We start from the raw sequence: 22,498 nt of genomic DNA on the forward strand, positions 1-22,498 counted from the left end.
ACTAATAATGCATCCAAGTCAGTAGTTTAGATAATCTTGGTCATATCCATGACTAATTTGAAAAAATAAATAAATAAATAATGCCACAGCCTCCCAACATTTTATGAAAAATAACTAATTTTTGGTAGTTTTTTCTTTTTCGTAAAAAATAACAGTGACTTTAAGTAATCAAACTGGCATTTAAAGGGTTAAAATCTTTAAAAATGATTGAATTTTTTGGTAGTTTTGTAAAATACTGAAGTAGTTTAAGGGATTTATGCAGAAAAAAGCAGAAAAAATATTAATCAGTTAAGTTTTTATGCCAGTTTTTTGGACGTGAACATTTTTGTTCTTAACGACTCCAGAGGGCAGTAAATTAAACTGATGCCTGACGTTTAAGTCTGACGGTTGGTCGGTGGTCAGAGCCTTTTTTTTTAAGAAAAGAAGAGACTCAAGAGCAGATGCTAATCGTTAGCATGGCAGCGCTGCTTTCCAGTGAAATCTTAAATTCTGAGCAGACTGTTTCTGCAGATATAGACCTGTAAAACTAAAAGACGTAAAGTTCAGTTACGCTCTAAGTGGTGGAAGCAACCTTAGTAGTGTTGCATCCCAGCATGATGATTTCTGGGTCTGTCTATGATCATCATTATGTTTAAATATAATTTATTAGGAAGAGTTCTGTTATGTTTTGGTAATTAAAAGATGAATCGATTGAAAAAGATAATCGTTTGTTGCAGCCTTAATTACAATCCAGTCTTTTCTCTTCACAACACCAGGCTACTAAATGATCTAAAGTGATAAAATCGACTTATTTTTCTACGGATGTTGCAAGAAAATCACTAAACCATGACATGCAGATGTGTGCTGTACCTTGGTGGCTCTTAGCTTCCTCTCATACTGGCTCCTCTCTCCCTCCAGCGCGTCCACTTTGCTCTTCAGCTGCTTAACTTCCTGCAGCAAGTCCTGCAGAAAATCCCCCCAGAAAACACAACATCCATTAGCGAGTTAAAAGCCAGATTCGACTTCACGTCTACATTTCAGAATCAGCAGGAGGCTTGTCTACGTTACTGGACTGGACGCATGCCAACACATGAACGGGAGGGAATTCAAACATCAGGTTGACATTCAGTGCAGTTACAGAGGTTCTCCAGGGGGCCGCACAATGCAGTGGTTAATACAGGAAATCCTCCTGGAACCAACACCACAGCGTGCAGTTATCAACGACCAGGAAAAGAGGAGGAGCAGGAGGAGGAGGAGGAGGAGGAGCCCAGAACAGGACCGAAAGCCGTCCAGGCTGCACATCTGCCAGCTGTCCGAGAGAAACCTAGGACAGTGTTACTGTTACATGACCCATCCACCTGGTCAGTGTAGGAGGAAGCCGACAGATGTAAACGTTGTTAGTAAATGGAGAAACCACTACTGTCATGCAAGGAAACCACGTTAAATCACATTAAAACCAACAACAACACACAATGCTGCTCCAAATCTGAAGTGATCCGGGCTGAAACACGTTCCAAATGTTTCAAAGAAACTTGAGGAGTTTTGTCAGAGAGAGACAGAGAGAGAGAGATTCCCGAGCTTCCACCAGCAAATCATTAATTTTCTCAGGTCAGTAACTCCTCAAATGCATGGAAGCATTTGGAAAAAAAACCAAATCAAGAGTCTTCATTTCTGCAAGAACAAAAGCGTGACCCCAGCATCCTGCAGCACACGTTTAGACACGCTTCAAGAAAAAGGCTGTTAGCTTGATTCTGTGGAAAAACTCCAAATACCGGGAGGTGTGTGCGGGCTGGTTAAAAGGGGGAGAAGAAGAGAAGGAATGATGGGAGGAGGAGGAGGAGGAGGGGGGGGGGGGGGGGGGGGGGTAAGATGAGTTCATCATCCATCAAGTCTCCCTACGTGCACAGTCTGTCCTCCATTGCCTCTCCGTGCATCGGAGCCAGACGGGCCGAGGTCTGAGCCGGCCGACCCCAGCGGAGGGCTGCGGCCCGGGGCCTGGCCGCCTCCGGGCTCCCCCTGCCGGGCCTCCTTCTCCTCCAGGGCCCGTTTCTCCTGGATGCGAGTGCTGATCTCCTCCTGAAACCTGCACATCTGCTCCTGGAGCTCGCTGATGAGATTTACCACACACTGGGAGGAGGGAGGGAAGACAAATGGAGGGTGGAATGAGAGACGAGGAATAAATGACAGAGCCGGTTGCAAGGAGAGGAGAGGAGAGGAGAGGAGAGGAGAATCAGACATGAACTTCTTCGTTAATCAAGTCAGTACAGGGAAGCGGCTGCTGCAACATCTTGAGCACTCTCCGCTGCTACACTACACAAAAAACAGGAATATGAACGGAAAATCTCGATGCAGACAAAAGAACGACTGAATCTGAAGATCGAACTGGAAGAATCCTAAAAAATAAAGTTCAGGTTAAGGCGAGAAAACGTGCACAAGTGACAAGTAACCTATAAGACACCAGTGTGCAACCCAAGAGTAACTTGCCTGCACGCAAAAGTATTTTTTACAAAGATTTTTCACGCTGAATGAGTCAGTATCTGTGCAGGGAGTTCGACCGCAGCCAAGGCTTCGTGCCTTGCCGCCTCACCGCTATTTCAACGGGGTGAAACAGTGTCTCAAACAGATGAAGTGAAACACAGACGCACATGTAGTCCGCGTCTTTCTGCACCGCTCAGCTCAGACAGGAGCAGAGCGATGAGTTTACTCTCGGGTTGTTCTGGGGTCAGCGGAGAAAGCAGAAAGAGTCCAGGGCATTGGAGACAAACACGTCCTGTCAGCTGAAATGGGAGTGAGGTGATTAACTGTCCTCTTAATGAGTGTATGGATCATTGTGTCCCGTTAAGTTAAGTCAGTTTTTATTAACCCAGAATCAATCATTTGACTCAGAGGCTTGTACCGGCCTGATGGAGCTCTGCACAGGTGATTAAAGGTCAAAGATTCTCAAGTGTGTTCCTCCCTCATCAGCTTCACCTGTGTCTCGTCCACGCCTCTCCCAATGTGTGTACTTATACTTCCTAATATTGTGCAGGTCTCCCTTGTGGTGACTCATCAGAGAATGGACACGGGCCTTCTGAGGGTGTCCTGGGACACTGTGGATGTCTAAGTAACATCCACACCAATGAATGCCAGGTCCAGAAGTTTCCCAGCAGAACGTTGAACTGTCACAAGATGGTTTAAATGTTATTCACTTCTCCTGTCAGTGGTCATAATGTTGTGGCTGATCGGTGTATGCAGTCAAACACAGTTTAGACCAACAAGACAACGATAAGAAGCTGCTTTTTATACAAACTAATGTCTCCATAAATGATTAAATCTCTTCACAGCCAGTCACAGGAAACGGGAAAAAACTGCATCGTCACGAAACCAAAAACCGTGGTTCCTGAAAGGCTGTCATGTTCTAGGTAGACGGCAGCGAGTGTGTGTGTGTTAGTGTGCGTGTGGTGTTGGTGTGGTTTAGTCAGGTGAAAGTGTTTGGCCCCCAGGAATGCTCAGTCTGGATGCCTGTCATTCCTCCAGCCGGCGCACCGGAGCCTCGCAGCTGTTCCTAACCACACACAGACCGGAGTCGGCTCCCAAAGAGAAACCACCGCAGCTGTACGTCGGATATGTTTGATTATGGTGAGTATGTGTGTGTAAGAGAAGGAGCAGTATCTCATTACTACACCAACTCAGCGTGTCTGGAGTTCTAACAGCTCTGTTGGACAACGCAGGACGTCCAGGTTTAAGGTGGAGGAGCCTGGAGTTTAGAGATCCAAGAACCAGCCTGAAGGGCCGATCATCAGTGTCTTGGTCTGTCAGGACAGCAGCATGGGACGACTAGAGGCTACCACATGGACTGGCATTTAATTTTCTCAAGACAGAGGATAAGTTGAAGCGATCTCTTTAATTCATGAGTAGAGGGCGACTGGGTTTGTGTTCGCAAATGCAGCTCTAAGACGTTTGACCCAAAAATAGATCGATTTGAAACCTAGAGTATCAGCACCCAGCAAGAAGCAGATGCAAACAGCAATCATGGAGACTCTGGCGTCATGATTTCCGTCCCGATTCCTGTTGGGATCAGTCAGGCACCGGTTGCCTGTGTCCCCTGGTCGTCCAAAGAAACTTTTTAATATTAACAAGTTTGTTGAATTTGAGAAAACTCTGAATTTAAATGTGAATTTGAGTAAAGCTTTGGTTCACACTCCTGCAACCGTTCCACATGGGGAGCATTTATTCCTGTGCACCGATGCGTCTGCATTATTTTCTTAAGTTAAGCCCATAAAAGTGGTGTTGAGCTTCACTGTGTGCTTCACGTGATGGTGATGGGAACACGTTGGAAATCGCTGCAGCACAGAAAATAATAAATACATAAATTTAACCCTTAATTGTCCTGCAGTGGGGAAATTTGTTCAACACAGTAGTGTGTACAGTTGGAGCAGCGGGCTGCAGCCTCTAACGACTGCGCCCAGGGAGCAATTTGGAGGTTAGATGATTGCTCAGGGCACCTCAGCCTTGGACCCGGTCCCAAGCTGCGCCTCTAACCACTACTCCACAGCTCCCCCAACATAGAACATAGAGAGGACGTCTGAGCAGATGGTTTGTTGGAGGCTGAACAAGGGAAAACTTTTTGTGGTTGTCTGGATGATGAGGCACGAGGACAAGGAAATTAATTTTGGACCAATCACAGCCGCCACGGTCTGCATCACAGTGGGGAGGTGCACGTCATGTTACGGCGTTAGGGTCCATGGCTACGCTGCCGAGGTGACGTGCAGAGCAGATCTGGTACTAGAACCAGTTCTGGAGTAGTGTCTCCAGGGCGAGAGGCGGGGTACACCCTGGACAGGTCTCCAGTCTATCACAGGGCTAACACAGAGAGACACTCACACCTACGGCCAATTTAGAATCACCAATGAACCTAACCAGCATGTCTTTGGACGGTGGGAGGAAGCTGGAGTACCTGGAGAGAACCCACGCAGACACAGGGAGAACATGCAAACTCCACACAGAAAGGAACCAGTCGACCCATGATGGATTAGAACCTATAACCTTCTTACTGTGAGACATCAGAGCTAACCACCACAACTGGATGACTGTCAACATTAAATCCACTTAACATCAGCTTGAAAGTTAGAATGCTGACGTTGAAAAACAGAACTACTCTCTGGTTTCATTTTGCTCCTCCATCTATGCAGCAGGCTTGCAGGAATTAGTGCTTTTATAATGAGGGACAGTTCAGGTTTTAAGTTCTGTCTTCAGACAAATAAGACGTCTAACTGTCAGTTTATTTAGCTTTATTTCCAAAAATGTGACACCCTGGCTGAAAAAGGAGACAACCTGAGCTTTGCCCAAGATTCAGAAATATTACCAGACGACTTTGGATCACTCTTTAAATTTTTACTGACAGTAACGTCCTGCAGGATTTGTAGCATGAGGGTCCTCTTTGCTTGTTGTAGAACAGCGTTTTAACACCTCAGCCTGTCATTGTTTATCCTTCTATCCGTCTGTCACTGTCTTTCATCTGTCCCCTCTCGTCCTCTCTTTCTGTTTTCATTCCTTCTCTTCACGCCGTGTCTACGTCCTCTGATGCTCATCCACGAGCGTGCATGCAGCGTTACGGGCCCTTGTGTGTCCACAAAACGCTGCATCGCGTTCATTCAATCAAAGCCCGGGCCTGGATGCCGTGTGACGGCTCCGTACCCACACACAGCCACGCAGCCAAACCACGGCAGCTTCGGGATCTGTTGAAGCCAGTGGAGAGCAGCTGGGTGTCACGACGAACAAACTCCACACGAAGAAAACTAGTGAAGACAAGTGGAGACTGCTCAGCTCGGCTCGGGTGCATGCATGCATGTGTGCACCACTATTCTGTCAGCGAGATAGAAAGTCTTCACGTAACCACCGCCACTGAGGCAGAAATGTGCAGCTGACCCGAACAGAAACGCTGATTTAGGAAGTTTTTCCACAATACAAACATATTTTGATTCAGTTTTCGACCACAGTCAGTGAGACGGCCGATCTGCATCTGAGGATTTTGTGAATCGCGCTACGTTTATGGTGTAATGGAAACGTTTCACACAATCAATACACATGGTTTAGATGCTGCTTTAACATTTAAGTCTGTTGGGGTACACACCGATCAGCCACAACATTAAAACCACTGACTGGAGAAGTGAATAACATTGATCATGACTTTTGGACCTGGCATTCATTGGTGTGGATGTTGCTTAGACATGTAGCACCCACCTAGACCAGACCAGGCACCCCCACCCCATAGCAATGACACTCCTTGATGGCAGCAGGATGCATGGAATATTGTTGTGTCAGTGGTTACGTTTACATGGAAACCACCTCAATGAGAACTGACTGAACCAATCAGATTGAGAGCTGGTGTAAACCTTTACTAATCTCATTTCTAACAACCATGTAACCTCTTGATATTGCTTGTTTCTCTCTGGTTGTTGGAATAAATCCATTCTCTCTGAGCATGTCTGCTCCACGTGGAGTAAACATCAGGTGAGGGACAGAAACATGGAGGTAGAAAAACAAAGATGAACCAAGATGGAACCAATGTGGACAGAGAGGATCTAGACGTGGAGACATCTTGGTCATCTTCTAAGACTCTTATCGTTTCAGTGTTGTCAATAAACTTGGGAATAAAAACTTTTCTTCTTTAGATATTTGTCCTTCAGATTCAACGCTCCACTGCAGCTGAACTACTTTGTCAATTAAGTTGATGTTTTGGGACATGCAAACTCATAAATCTTATCAAATCAAGCTGGAATACATGTGGACAGAGACGTTGGAGACGTGGAGACATCTTGGTCGGCGTCTTCTGCTCAATCAATTCAGGGTTGCAGATAAACTTCTGTTCTATTCCCAGCAGACTGGATGCTCCACAGTAGCTGAACCACTTTCTTAATAAAGTTCTCCAGTGATGGATGTTTTGGTGGAGGTTAACACATATATCTGATTAGATCATTTAATTTAGCGTCCATGTTAACGATCGGGTTAAATCTTAGATCAGAATAATTTAAAATAGGCTACAACTTTTGGCATCAACTCTTTCAACCACTTCAAAAAGGTTCCACTGCCACAAAGGAAACCAAAAGACATAAATCATCAAGCAATCCAAACTGCTCTATGTGAAGCAGAAGCTACTGTGTTCATGTAGAACTCGTAGCCAGATGGAGAAAATATCTCCTTAAAGACTTTTTAAGGTGGATATTTTCGGAGGTGTGGAACTTTCCAGTTTGGTGGCAGCTGTCTGTGCGGCAGGTCGTCTGCAGGATGTTGTTGAAACCGTCTGCAGAGACCGTTTGATGTGTCCTGGCTTGTTTCAGAGCCTCCACACCGGAGCTTGTATCTCATCCAGACACTTCTCATCATTACCTCTGCCAGTGAGGGCTGGATCGGTGGGGGCACGTTCTCACCGTCTGTCTGCGGTCTGGGTGAGTACAGTCCGCTCAGGACAGCAGGACACATCCTTCACCCACTGATTGGACTTTGAATGTTATCATATGATTTCCACTCAGCGCTGGCACAGAGCTGTGGGAAAGCCAGATGGGTGTGATCCGTGGACACCCTGGGAAAACTAAACCTGAAAAACAACAACTGTAACACCTGACTGCAATAGAGCAACAGAACAGTTTGTAGACAACTGACTTTTCTCTGGCGTTATTCATAGCCCAAAGAACCAGGTGGTTTAAACTTGTTTACACTGAGCTTTAAAATGAATAAAATCATCTTCTTCTCATCTCAACTGTTAAATCGTTATGATGGAAACATGGATCTGATCAGATTTATGAGTTTCCATGCCCCAAAACATCAACTTAATTGACAAAGTGGTTCTGCTGCAGTAAATCTGAAGGAAAAATATCTAAAGAAGAAGAGTTTTTATTCCTAAGTTTATTGACAACACTGAAACGTCTTAGAAGACGACCAAGATGTCTCCACGTCTCCAACGTCTCTGTCCACATCAAGAGATTAGATTTTCCTAACTCAGTTCCGTCTGACCAGATCAGTCTGTTATGTACAAAGTTGTTGCATGAGGCATTTTTATTTAGATCAGGCTCTTACTCCGACCGTTACTTGAACACTAGTGTAAAGACCACATGCAATTTTTTAATCGAACATGCGACTAATGCAAATATTCTAATTGTCTTGTGCGTTCTTACAAACGAATTTAGTCAACATTCATCTGGATCTACTCGGCATCTCTGCAATTTTTTTAGATTCTAAAATTTTGGGCAACTTCTTGGTAGTTTCTTGCTTTTTGTTTGCATCTGTGATTGCTGTGTCAGTTAGTTGGGTGGTTGGGTTGGTTGACCCATCCCAGGAAACAAACTGTTTGGATAATGGTGCACATTCTTCTACTTATAATCAAGTTCCGTGAATATAGTAGGGCACATGACACGTCAGTCCTGAAATACAGCTAAAGCACTACTGCAATGCATCTGAAAAGGCTAACGCTAGCAGAGGAACGGTCCAAATCCTCTGGACAGCAGTCAGTTAACAACTTCACCAAACGTCCTGTGGTAACAGAGAGAAGGAGGCTGCACAGCAACTATTTGATAAAGTTATTAGACCTTTAGCTGCAGTACACGGAGAAGGCTTCAGAGAAATACCCATCTAACAACACGCTGTGGAGTACTACTGAATGCTATTGATGGTGCTGAGGTGCTGCCTGTTTTTATACATCTGCAGCTCACAATATGTCTTCTCAGCATACGTATTCAGGTCAAGAATATAGATTTCATTACTTTCTACTGGGTTTTTATAACTTGTATTAAGGTGATGTACTCATATAAAATTAAAAAGACTGCACAGAACACCCATATATATATTTATGGGTGTTCTGTGCAGTCTATGAGCCTGTGTCGCCTCTGTGAGGACCAGCTGACAACCCCGAGGCTGATAACAGATCTGTGAATAGACCCGCTTAACATCAAACACACATTCCACCGACCACACTCCTCTTTAGTGGAATCATCTGCCAACAACCAACAGGTGAGTTCACACAAGCGTGAGGACGGCTGGAGGAATCTGTGCCACATCAATACATCTATACAAACATGAAGACATACATTCACATGCCTTCCATCTCCACACTGGAAGTCATGTGTTTACCATCGTAAGACATCAACAAAAGAAAGTTGCAGAAAGGTTTTGCAGACAGTGGCAAGATTAATCTGAATATTTTCTGCATTCTCACAGTTTTCTTTGCAAAAAATCCAAATGGGGACAATTCAGTGTCTAGAAAAGACTCGGTATTGGTTGTGGTAGACTACTGGGGCCGCAGCAGCCAGTGGTGATTGTTGTTACTGTTCCCTTCTGGCTCAGAGACAGTGAAAACATTGAAGCCAGACATATATCCTTATACAGCATGTCTGAGTGTCCCAAAAGCAGCACAACGTGTCCCTAAATAATCCCTGATGGTATGTGATTGTTCTGAGGGCAACACAAATATGACAAAAAGCCACTTTCTCAACAATATAATCGTATTATGTCTTATTTCCACAACATATCTGATTTGTGCTTAAATTTAACTAAAGCAAAGGGAATCTTACCACAAAATACTACTGATTCCCACCACAGGAGGCAATGTGCACACAATTCAACCATTGCTTGTTTTATTTAGCCATTATATCAGTAAATTCACCCATTGTGCACATTGTAGAATCCATAAGACTATGGATGTTTCCTCCATATCTGCTGTGCACTCATATAACTCCCTAGAGATGGAGGCAAATGGATCAGCGTGGATAGGCTCAAAATGACCACACAAGGCAATAAAAACAATATCAGTTGCTGTGTTTTCATTCTGGAGGCTGTTAGTTGGAGTTGTGTTGAATTGTATTGTGTTGCACCCATGTTCCTCTTATTTTGACATTTTAGTCAGCGGGCTAGGCTAAATAACAGAAACACTTTAGCATTTAATTCAATCTACAAATCTTCAACCACAAACTACATCCTCCAAAATGATCATCCAGTTGATTCACCAGCTTTCTGACGCTGTTTCAACATGAACTGAAGATTAGAATTGCTTTCACGAGTGTACCTAATGTTTTGGCAAGTATATAAGGAAATCTGTCGTGCAGATAATTGCAGCGGGGATCAGCAGACATCAACGATGACGTTAAGCCCTAGAGGTGAAAGAAGCAGCGGTGCTTGTGTTTTCATGAATGAGCTGAGAAGCTGTCGACTGTCCGTACCTCGGCTTTGTTCTGCTTCGTTTCCACGGGTTCCTGCGGTTGTGCGATGGTGTGCGTCGTCTCCTCCATGCCGACCAGCTTCAGTTTGAGGTAGGACACCTCGTCCATCAGGTCCAGCTTCTGAGTCTCCAGAGAGGTCCTGCTCATCAGCTCCTGGGTTAAAAAAAAAACAAAAAACAAAACAAATAAAAACACACTCTGTGAGTCGGATGTACGGAATGAAACAGTTTTCCAGTCCGCGAAAACAGAACGAGTCACACATACAGATGTCTAAAATCAATGCAGTGAGACGAAAGCATGCTACTCCACTTGGCACAATGTATTTCCCACACTAACGGAGCAGGCTGACTGGGGGCCCAGACCCCACAAAGCTAAATATAAACACTAACACAGGCGTGCTGGAGACTCTATTAATATATCCCTGTGCTTCTTTGGTATGGGAGAGAGAAAAAGAAAGAGAGAGAGAGAGGGATAGAGGACAGGCACTCCACTTGACATGAAGAAATATTTTTATGACTCACACAAAGCACACATCTCTTAGCCAACTCTCAGCTACTTTCAATTCCTCAGCTACTAATCCCACTTCCTCTTTATTTCAAACTCAAACTCGGGTTGCCTGGATTCTTGTTTTTCGGCCTCAGACATTCATCATCTTGCTCCGTTCTTGTGGATATAAAACATTTTTTCTTTTACAGTGAAACTCGAAATTGAGCCCGTGAGCATTTGTGTTTGACAAACCGGATCCAGGTGGTGCAGAAAGCTTTGGCCTCAATCCATCCTCACGGCTTACTTCCAACAGCTTTCAACGGAAATGTCATGAAACAAGACAGTGGGAAGATAAAGCAGATTTCTCATCCTTATGACCTGGGAAAACTGAGACTGTATGAGTCAATAACCAACTGACTGTAACTTTACACCACTTCTTTGAAGTCTTTACTATCATTGTGCAAGGCTTTCTATTCTTCCATTGACAAATGGAAATGTGCATTGGTGTATATTAAAGACTTTTAAAGATATGTCTTGCTACCTGAATTAATTTGAAGACATTTTCTTTTTAGCTTAAACCAAGCAGCGGCTAAAAAAGCAAATGCAAAAGTTCCAAAAACTGCAGTTCTTCCAAAAACGTGTCAAGCTCCGTAGACCGCCATATTAAAATGTCAAAGTTTACAGCACAAATAAACATGTTTGCAGCAGTTTTGGTCTCTGTAGCCAATTTGTATAATTCAGCTGTCTGAATTAAATCCAGGTTTGCTCCACTCCTTTTCCCATTTTTTAATCAGGCACTGTGAAGACAGCAACAGGCAGTGTCAACCACAATGAGAAACCGATTCATCAGGACACCAGTGGCTAATGATCGTCCTACAACTGTATCAACACCCAGACACACAGACACTGACCCTTCGGTTGAGGCCTACCGATCAAAACGTAGTAGGAAAGTGGAAGCTTTGAGCTAAAGGCTGAAACCAGAATTCAAACAGGTTCACAGTTAGTCTGTATGCTAATCTTTGCTAGTTAGCACCTTAATATTTGAACCAACTTCAATGGATGTGAAGTGTCTAAGTCATCCAGGTATATCCAAAGAAACTGAAACAAAGACAACTGGAATTGTAGGGTTTCTTGAAGACGTTTCAACCGCTTCACACCCGTTCACACATGAAGACTAGAGTCTCTGGCCACGTATCTGGTTGTTAACAGACCCTATAGTCATGCAAGTTTCTGATTGGCACCATTCCCCACCAGTCTTTCTAGGACTGACAAAGCTACTTGGATTGAAAAGAAGAAACTCTACGAGTCCAAATATCAATCTCAAGGCTGCAGTACAGGAAAAGTCAGAGGATTAGTGAAGTCGTTGGGATGCATCCTCCGTTGATGCACCGTTAATGTCAATCCATCCAATAAAAAGTTGTAATTGTAATAACTTTCTTTAAATCTGCGTTTGCCTTTCACACACTTTCACAGTCCTGTCTTTGACGCCCAGATGGTAACGTCACACGGTAAACAACCTGTGTCAACGCCACAACCACACGGACAGACAGTTAAAAACCCGTAATCACTTCAGCTCAGAAACCACACACACACACACACACACACATTCAGAAAATCTGCTTAGTTATGGCAGCTGACTGTCACCCTGCAATCTGACACCAGTGTCAGTTACAGCGGGATAAGCTTCAATCTTTCGAGGTAATCTATCAGAACTCAGCTGCCTGACATTTGCTTCCCCCCTCAATTATGAGCAGCGGCGGCACGTGGCAAATTATCATCTCCTCTTCTTCATTTATAGACTTGGACCGTGTTAAATATCATATGATGTGAAAGGATGTGAGGAATGACTGTAAACCAAAAAACTTCCCTTCACTCTTTGCAGGGAATTAATGACGACGACAATGATGAACAGATGAGTCGATTAGTTTTTTTTAATGAACACGTGACAAGACAAGAAAACATAATGACCCTTGACTGAGTCTCCATATGACTCTGTGTGTATTTGTGTGTGCTTATGTTGTGTAAGGACAACACGCTGTAAACCGTGTGCACAGAAATGTCTCAGTACAGTAATTTCTGTGTCTATCTGAAGGCACCGTAGGACATGTAGTCACAGTATGACTACATGTGTGGGTGGATCCGCTCTGGCATGAGAACACTGTACTCTCAATGAGTGTGTGTGTGTGTGTGTGTGTGTTAAGGACTATTTCTTATTAGATTAGCTGTGGTTCCCACAGTAAGCAGCAGCAGCCCTGCAGCAATGACACATAAAGCCACACGGCTTTTCCTTCTCTGCGTTTCCCTCCGTAGTAGGAACTAGTGACAGCGAATGAATTTTATCTCTTGGTAATGAATGAAATGAATCAAATTTAGATGTAAAAGATGCATCAAAATGTGGATCCATGTAGTAGGCAGCTTATGAACATGGACAGGCCAACAAGTTTAATTTAAAGCAACTGTTTTACCTGAAAATACACTTTACGACAATACACCAATCAGCCATAACATTATGACAATATTCTGCAGGTCTCCCTTGTGGAGACTCATCAGAGAATGGACATGGGCCTTCTGAGGGTGTCCTGTGGTGTCTGGCAACACAGTGTTGTTAGTGGGGGGGCCTTTGAGGGGAGGGGCCTCTGTGGATCATCCCACAGATACTTGATCAGTTTGGGATCTAGTGAATTTGGAGGCCAGGTCAACACCTTGTGCTGTTCTTCATGTTTGTTTTTTAGTTGTTCCTAAAGTGTTTTTGTGTGTGTGTCTGTGTCAGGCTGCATCCTGCTGGGGATGGCTGCTGCCATCAAGGAGTGTCACTGCTATGGGGTGGGGGTGCCTGGTCTGGTCTAGGTGGGTGCTACATGTCTAAGTAACATCCACACCAATGAATGCCAGGTCCAAAAGTTTCCCAGCAGAACATTGAACTGTCACATGATGGTCAATGTTATTGACATCTCCTGTTAGTGGTCGTAATGTTGTGGCTGATCAGTGTACATCATCAAATAAAAAGACGTGGCAGTCCAGCTAATATTACTTACTAGTTAACACTGATTGACCTAACTTTCTGGACTTCCTGGATGACACAAGATCAGTATCAGACCTGGTCTCAGGGGCAACTCACTGAGGTGGTGCAGTGTAAACAGTTCAGATTCGCCCACATTGAACATTTTATTAGGATAAGATACGGGATATGAATAAGTATTTATTGCACATTGCTCATTGTAGCTTATCTCTTAGCTGTGCTGTAAGATGAGTCATGACATGGGGCAGCTCCTTCCCCCTTTAATATCCTGTGCCACTATTCTGACAGCGGCTAGGAGAAGCTCTTACATCGTATCTTGATTTTAAAGAAGCCAAAAAGAGTTCATTGGTGCAACACATACGCCGTCAGCTGCATATTGAGACTCCTGGTTCCTAGTTGCCGAGGCAAGCAAACTGCTCTTATGTCGAGGCTGCTGGGAGATTTCACCATCTATGTACGACCTCCTGACTGGCCTCAAGCAGATCGGTTCGCCCCATGTTAAGCTAGGTTTTGCTCAAAGGGAGATTTTCCTTGCCACCTTTGCTTTAGTGCATGCTCAGGGGATTGCAGGTGGTGGCTTCTGTAAAGCGCCTTGAGACGAATTAGTTTGTTACTGACTGAAACCGGGTCACTCAGATTCACGTATAAACTCAGCGTCAGGAGCAGACATGTTACCGCCTTTTAAATCCGTCTGAGTTGAAAAATAATTATGGAGGAAGATTTACAAGGCGACAGATTAGGAAAGGTAATAAAAACTGCAACAGAAAACAGGGCGACAGACGTACAAGTCCACCGTTATCTTCCTCCACATTCCACCTTCATCTCTCTTAACCAAACACCTCGTATCACATTAGCTATTTGACCAGCGACCATTAACTCTGGAAAGGGGGACAACGTTAAACACACAACCACACACTGGGACAACAGCTGCAGATCAGAGCAGCCAAGGCCAATAAACCCCCCACCCCCCACCTCAAACTTAAACTCACACAGAACATGACGGATTGTCAGTCTGAAACGTTAGCATAGCGCAAAGGAACTGTGTGACCATGTGTGTGTTTGGTTGGCTTTACGGCAAACAGTGAATCATAGCACAACTTCTGGTTTTCCGACCAAGATTCCCAAGAAAAAGGTTGTTTTTTTATTTTTCAAGTGTTCTAAACCAGTTACTAGATTATAAAATCAAAACGTCACGGCCGTGGTGGGCTATTTATTTTGGGGCTGTGTCCTTTTTATCCTCCGTGTTGACAACGAGGAGGACAAAGAGTCCGTTGAGGCGTCCAAACAGAAGGCCGATTCTGTGACACACAGAGCTGTGGTCTTGTTGTTTCCAGCCTGGCAGAGCGGAGGAGTTGGCTTCACTGGTGATGTCAAACAAAACAACTGGAACAACTGGCAGACATTTAGAGTTTAACACCACTTTACTGCTGTGGTGCAGAAACTGTGTAGCTTAGCATTGTTGAACCTAGTAACGGTAAAGGAGATGCAATGGAGCGTAGGAATTATTCGGTAATTACGCTGCTAAAACACTGTTTTATGTTGGAGCTAATAACAGTTGTTACTTTTACTGAAACCAGAAGCTCAGAGTGGGTAGTGTGTAGGAGGCAGAATTAGGGAGAATTTTCCGTGCTTGTCTGGCCGTTGAAGGTCGTGGTTGCGGTATGTTTGGCTGCAATGTGCATTTGCAGCTACAGCAGACCCTATGCTATACCTGCAGCTTAGATCCGATGCGTCTTCACTTTCTGTATCACCCAACAGCCCTTTGAGTTAAACGCTAACGTCAGCATGCTAACTTTCTCACAGTTAACATGCCGATGCTAGTAAAGTTATCATGCTAACATTTGCCAATTCGCGTTAAACACAAAGTACAGCATGTCTCTTGCTAAGTTCACACCACAAGTGACAACGCTGCGAAACACATAAGCGTGGCCAGGTACATAGACGGCGAGTGGTTGCAGCTCGAGCATTTGTTGCCATTGCTTTGTCACCATTTGTTTAAAGACAAAAAGGGACTGGATGAGGCTTTACTACTGAAAAAAAGTTGAAGCCAGCTTAACTTTGATTTGCAGCGCCCGATACCACTTGAACGCCAAGCATTCTGTGTATACAACAATTACAAGCTCATGAGATCCATCTGAAGGCAACATGTCTCATTTTAATTCAACACTGTCTTGGTATGCTTCATTCAAAACCACAGATACTGGACTTTGGATTTGGACTTGGGGGGCTGGAGCCTATCCCAGCTGTCATTGGGCGAGAGGTGGGGTACACCCTGGACAGGTCTCCAGTCTATTAGAATCACCGATAAACCTAACCAGCATGTCTTTGGACGGTGGGAGGAAGCTGGAGCAGACACAGGGAGAACATGCAAACTCCACACAGAAAGGAACCAGTCGGCCTGGATTAGAACCCAGAACCTTCTTGCTGTGAGGCATCAGTGCTAACCATCACGCCACTGTGTTGCCCTACAGCATTTCAGGAAGAGCAAAAAAGGTTCAACAGTGTCTGAAGGTGCAAGGCTTGCTGTGCTATGACTTACTGTATGTGGTTAATGAGCAACTGATTTCCAATCTCAAATGCATCCATTTGAAAGAAACTAACCCGTACTCCCACGAAGTTCTGAAACTTAATGTTACTCAACAGCAGCAAAGTGTCAATCTACAACACCAGCATTACTCACTGTCACGGCTGAACCACCAGTTAAAACATGTTGTGTCTCATGTATCAGCAGCTTAAGTCAAGCATTTATTTCTTTGTTTTGACTGAAGCAAATCCCTTCGGAGCCAACAACAATTTACTGAACCAACAACACAAGGACTCGGGATAACGCACCAAACCAACACCGGTAGCACTGGAGTGTTCTTCATCCAGAGAGGTCACCTTCTAACTCGGTTTGTTGTCGGAGTAAACGTTGCCTAATCTTTCTAAGAAACACTGAGTAATGTTGAGTCTCGACCACATAACTGAACGGGGGCAGAGGAGGAGGAGGAGGAGGAGGTCAGCAGTATCGAGTCAAACAGGAACACTGTGCCACTCCTTTGTTTACTCATTCACAGTCGCAGCTCACTCCTACAACGGCTCTTTCACATCCTGTTTGACAGCGGGACTAACATTTAGATCATGCTGTCATTCCTTGAGGTCAACATGTCACCTTATAAATTATATTTATAATTATACAATAAAGCTTTGAGCCACAGATTGAGAAAGTGGATATAGTCTAGTTGTTGTAACATTGTCGGAGTAAGTTGAACTGAATTTAAATGAAACTAAATTTGGTTAAATTAAGCAGTTACGAGCCGATAGGGAGCAGTTTCTGGGTTTAAAACCATCTCGACTCATAGACTTTACAGCTTGTTCCTAAATATGCGTCATCTCCCCAATGCAACAAACAGCTGTTCATGGTTCTGAAACAACAGTGAGTGAGATTAGAGACAGCAGCCGTTATATTATTCTAATGCGCCCTGAATGATGTTGAGGATTACTTGCAAAATACAGAATTTGAGATCAGATTTCAAGCGACGGCTCGGGACGCATGTGGAGACTAATTTTAATTCCAGGTGTGAACAGGGCCGGTATTAATGTGGACTGTAATTCTGTCAACCTTTCAGCTTAAAACAAATACAAAGAAGTGCTTTGGTTGCTTCCAAGAAGTGATGTGGAGCTTTTCATGTGTCCTCTTTTGTTCAGTGGAAACCAATGATTTTACACTATTCCAGAACTTGAGATGCAACATTGAGCCACAGAAGAAGATGACGGCTAATGAGTGCATGTGAACACTGTAGGTTTCAAAATGCATTTAACACCTCAAGGATACAGACTGTGTTTAGATGTGCAACACTCCTCCAGGCAGCTTTGATTACAGAACACGATGAGTCAAACTGAACGCCTACCTAGGAGTAACGGGGTCACTAATTAGCAACCTGGAGGCTGTTTAAGCATCTTTCACACATTTGCTTCAACATAAACATATTGCAAGTGTTTTCCCCTCGAGTGAAAATTTGGTCACAGCTTTGTTCACCAGTGTTTCCGTGTGTGTGTGTGTGTGTGTGTGTGTGTGTGTGTGTGTTTTACCTGCTGCAGCATCTCCTCCGTGGAGGCCAGTTTCTGCCGGTGCTCCTCCAAAGAACTTTCCAGGTCCCTGATCTTCTCTCCCTGGGCCTCCACCTGGTCGGTCAGCACGCTCACCTGATGGGGCAACACAGTCATGATCGATTAGAGCAGCCTAGTGTAGAGAGCTGAACGCAAACAGGAATGAATACAGGAAAAAAGAAAAAAAAGAAAACGTGCATGAACGTTGTTGCAGAGGCAAGATTAAGCTGGACTTAATGAGTTTTAGATTTATCACGGCAGGTCAGGGAGCATGGAATGCACATGTGATCCCAAGGTAAACAAAACGGAGACGGTGCTGCAATGACTTGCTGTAACTTCTTTTAATATATCATTTTATGTTTATTGTTATTGGACAAAGAAAGACAAGAAAACCAGAGACAAACAGTAAAGAACAGATTAAAACAACATGAACAGAGCAGGTTATAGAGTCACTTTGGTATATTTATAGTCGCGAGGGGAGCTAGTTAAGTTATTTTTGTGATTTCTTTTACCCGAAGACAGCCTGTGACTTCTTAATACCTTGCAGCAACAAACTCTACACTTTAGAGAGAACAGGATGTGAGATTTTAGTCAGTTTTGATGTCTGTCCACAGTTGCTCGCTAACGTTAGCCTCAAATGCTAAAATGTTTGCCGCTGCTAGGCAACACAGTCAGCTACTCCGTGCTCTTGCAGACTCGTTTCTCTCATGGGTTACAGTGAAAGCACTGATGTAATAATCCAGATTATTTAAATCCTAACTATTAGGGATGTTCTGATCTGCATCAGAGTCGATCCAGGCATTTTTAAAATGATCGGATCGGGACAAGAAGACTTATTTTTCTGTTTCAGTAGAAGTTGGCTAGCATATAAGCCAGACAGAAACTTATAAATTGTGCAATGTGGATGTTTGCAGAGGTGGTAGTAGGAGATCATCACTCAAAACCACCAGCATGATTCAACAGGTCCAACAACAAACACTGAATTTTTAAAAGAAGAAGAGTTTCCTGGAGACAGCGAAGGGGGACCGTGGTATCGAGTGAGACAAACATTAACATCAAGACACTACAGCGTGCAGCGAACACCCACAACCACACAACGACGTCTGGTAAAGACTTCACACGTGTCTCCGTCTCTTCCCTTAAATCCCTAGAAAAACACACCTTCACCGCGGCGTAGCTCACCTCAAACCTCAACAGGCTCACTCAGCACCCTGTCATTTACCAAAATCTCCCTGACAACACATTCACCTCCTGGCAAACACGCATTCCTCCCGTTCTCCTCAACTACGCCGAATCCATCCGACAGCAGCTGATCCTCTGTCACTTCAGCTCCTCTGGTTCGCACCCCTGCAGCCACGGCTCGTCTCGCAGCAGCAGCAAAAAAAAAGAATCTCCTGACAAGTTTGCGGCTCGGCGTGTATTACAGGAAAAAAAAAAAAAAAACAGATCACAAAGAAAAGAAAACAAGGACGTGTCTCGCTGCAGAGTGAATGATCTATTAGCGCATGTGCTTCCTGTCGAGGAAGTGAGTGAATGAATGAACAAGTGTGTCGATGAGTTACAACCAAGACCCTGCGTGTGCTCAGCACCTTAAAACCACTAATACCTGCTTGACATATCACCACCAAGTCAGTAAAAGACAAGGAACAAGAGTACGTAACTCTGACGGGACTGTAAAATCAAAAGTTTCTTACCTCCTCTGAGACGCTCACACAAAAAGAGGTGAAAGTTTTCAACCGAGCTACGAGGAAGTTCCCTGCCAACCACAGAGTTTGCATACACACCAACGCTGAAGGGCAACTCCTAACTGTCCTAAAGGAGAGGCAGGTGAAGAGAAAGTAAAGCGCAGAACCGCGGAGGCAAACTGTCAACGGCCAATTAAAATCTCCTGTCAGGAAAAATAAGCCCCGGTCGCTTTGGATTGTCAACCAATCACAGACGACGCTACGGGAGGAATGTGTAGATCTGTGTGTGTGTGTTCACGGTGAGATATGGACCTTATGACAACTTTGTGAAGCAGCGTCGTCCAGGCGGGTGGTGCACTCAAACACAAGGAGCGTAAAAGCGAAAGGTACACAAAGAGCCCGAGGAGCCGTGTTGAAAAGGAATAATTAAGTTTGAGGAATGTACAGACAAGGTTGTGGAAGTCACACCTGCATCGAAACCGGCTATTAAAAGTGATCTAAAGGAGCTGTTGTTGTGACATCGTATAATCATCTTCTGCTTCGCCTCGGCGGCCTCGATGTCAGAGGGGTAAAATAACCGCACTCGCGTGGTTCAGAAGGAGTCTGGGCACGTTTTGTTTTGGAACACCACAGAATATCTTCAGCTGGGACGTTGTTTCCAGTGTGGCACGAATCCGTCCAGACAAACTCCTGACTCGGATTTAAATAATCATCAGGACTAAAACTAGATTTTACTGAATGGAGAGTTAAATTTCTCATTGATTGCTATTATTGTAAAGTTCCGAGCTAAAGTCAGATATTGTGAAAGTCCCGCTAAAAATAAGTCATGACGTAAACGTGTAGAGCTAAGTTTAAGCTTGCTCCCTTGCTTTCTTGCCATCGTCGCCTTCGTGCATGCTCTGGAGGTTTTTGCAAGGCGTCTTAAGACAGTTTATATTGCTATAAATAAATCTGAGTTAAATTGAATTGAATTGTCCACCTTTCTTGTGTGGATCACACCAATCGTGACGTCATGACTGATGTGGCGTTGTTTAGACTGACCGATTTTGTGACTGGCCATGGCTATGCATGTGTTACGTGAACTGTCATGCAAACAAAGGCCCCATGCAGATCTTGAATTAAGATCCGTCCTTAGGGAATCCAAATCTAACAGGTGGTTTAGACTTCTGCGTCAATTGTCCCAGACCCCTACGCAGACCCTAATGTCGTAGCCTGATGTACACCTCCCCAGAAATGAAACTATACGTTGCGGTGACACGGAGCGCAAGAGCTGTCATTGGTCCGCTTGGTAGTAGCGTGTTTCCTCTTTCGCCATTGTTGAACGTGAAGCAGGAAGTAGAAGCAAAAATTAACCCGACTGGCGAGTATAAATGGCTCGAGCTGCCACTGGCTGCCTATGTCCTGCAGTACCCTAAATGAGATTAAAAAGTACAGGTGTGAACACACCCAGGACACACTGAGATCGCACTTCAGAGATCCGATCTCAGACCACATCTGGAGGTCGTATGGAACATGTTTGACCTCCTTCCTTTGGTAGTGTGAACACACAATGAGTCCTGAGTCACATTAAAGACCACCTATTCCACAGGGGTGCTAGAAGCTTCCAGTTTTGTGTAGAAGTAACCAGCGTCACGGCGGAGATCAATAAATAATAACTTGACGCACACACATTAAAAACTATGCTGTTCATGGTTACGAAACAACAGTAGAGATCCATTAGAGACAGACGCTGTTAAAATATTCTACTGCTCCCCAAGCGATGCCGGTGTTTATTTGCACATGGAGCGTGAAACTGTGGATTGGGTCGCAATTTAATACCAGGTGTGAACACAGATACACGGGGTTGCCCAGATCAGATGTTAATCCAAGGTCTGAACGTAACCAGTGTTATAACCTTTTATACTCTCCCTTTTCTGCAGAATGTCTCAAATGTTGCAGCAATCACCTGCAGCAAGTTCTGAGCCATGAGGGAATCCTTGTGCTTCCACAATACTGGATCTTAGAAATGCAAATAGAAGAAAAGCTGCTGATACACTCGTGTCTCCAGGTTCTACGTTTGGCATATTTGGACTAGCCAGTTCTTCTTTTTGTTGTTTGGTGGATTGCAATACCAGCTCCTGCAACTACTTTTTCCACCTATCATGGTATACAGAAGAGATACCAGATTAGGAGAGATTTGGAATTTGGGCACCACGTCCCGACTCGGCAACAAGCCTGAACTTAGCAACTAGACTTTACAGAAAAACAAAGACAACATAAAAAAATAATAAAACATCTGCACGGAATTGGACAGTCCCACAACCAACCAGAGGTATTTTAGCGTAATCAGTTCCCAACAGAGTGACTACAGACCAACGTTCAGCCCACTACTCAGGCTAGCTTCCATCTCTGAAACCTTCATCATCTCTGAAATGAGAATAAAAAGTCAGTTCTGACCTGTAGCACCAGAGACTCCTTGTCCCCCTCTAGGCGAAGCAGTCGTTCTTGGTAGGTTTCATTGTTGGCTGGAGAACACAGGTTCACCTGGACAAAGAAACAAGACAGAGAGGAAGAAGGAGGCATCATTAGATATAAATGTATATATTGCACACACTTTATATTAACTCCTGAGACAGGTGGCTGTAGGAGGAACATGCTGGAGAAGTGAATAACATTGACCATCTTGTGACAGTTCAATGTTCTGCTGGGAAACTTCTGGACCTGGCATTCATTGGTGTGGATGTTACTTAGACATGTAGCACCCACCTAGACCAGACCAGGCACCCCCACCCCATAGCAATGACACTCCTTGATGGCAGCAGCCATCCCCAGCAGGATGCAGCCACAAAAACACTTTAGGAACAACTAAAAAAAACAAAAAAAAAACATGAAGAACAGCACAAGGTGTTGACCTGGCCTCCAAATTCACTAGATCCCAAACTGATCAAGTATCTGTGGGATGATCCACAGAGGCCCCTCCCCTCAAAGGCCCCCCACTAACAACAGGACACCCTCAGAAGGCCCATGTCCAGTCTCTGATGAGTCACCACAAGGGAGACCCGATTGGTGCA

General features: G+C 44.3%; 1 protein-coding gene across 1 annotated transcript in view; it reads right to left on the reverse strand.

Moving 5' to 3' along the window:
- The window catches only part of ppfibp2b (PPFIA binding protein 2b), a 91,117-nt gene that overhangs the window by 24,983 nt on the left and 43,636 nt on the right, over positions 1-22,498 (reverse strand). The window contains 5 exon segments of the mRNA XM_084554940.1: positions 850-942; positions 1,879-2,106; positions 10,170-10,322; positions 17,746-17,859; positions 21,885-21,971. Of these exon segments, the coding sequence (XP_084411066.1) occupies positions 850-942; positions 1,879-2,106; positions 10,170-10,322; positions 17,746-17,859; positions 21,885-21,971 (675 nt within the window).

The sequence above is a fragment of the Chelon labrosus genome (genome assembly GCF_963514085.1).
Source record: "Chelon labrosus genome assembly, chromosome: 11".
Lineage (NCBI taxonomy): Eukaryota > Metazoa > Chordata > Actinopteri > Mugiliformes > Mugilidae > Chelon > Chelon labrosus.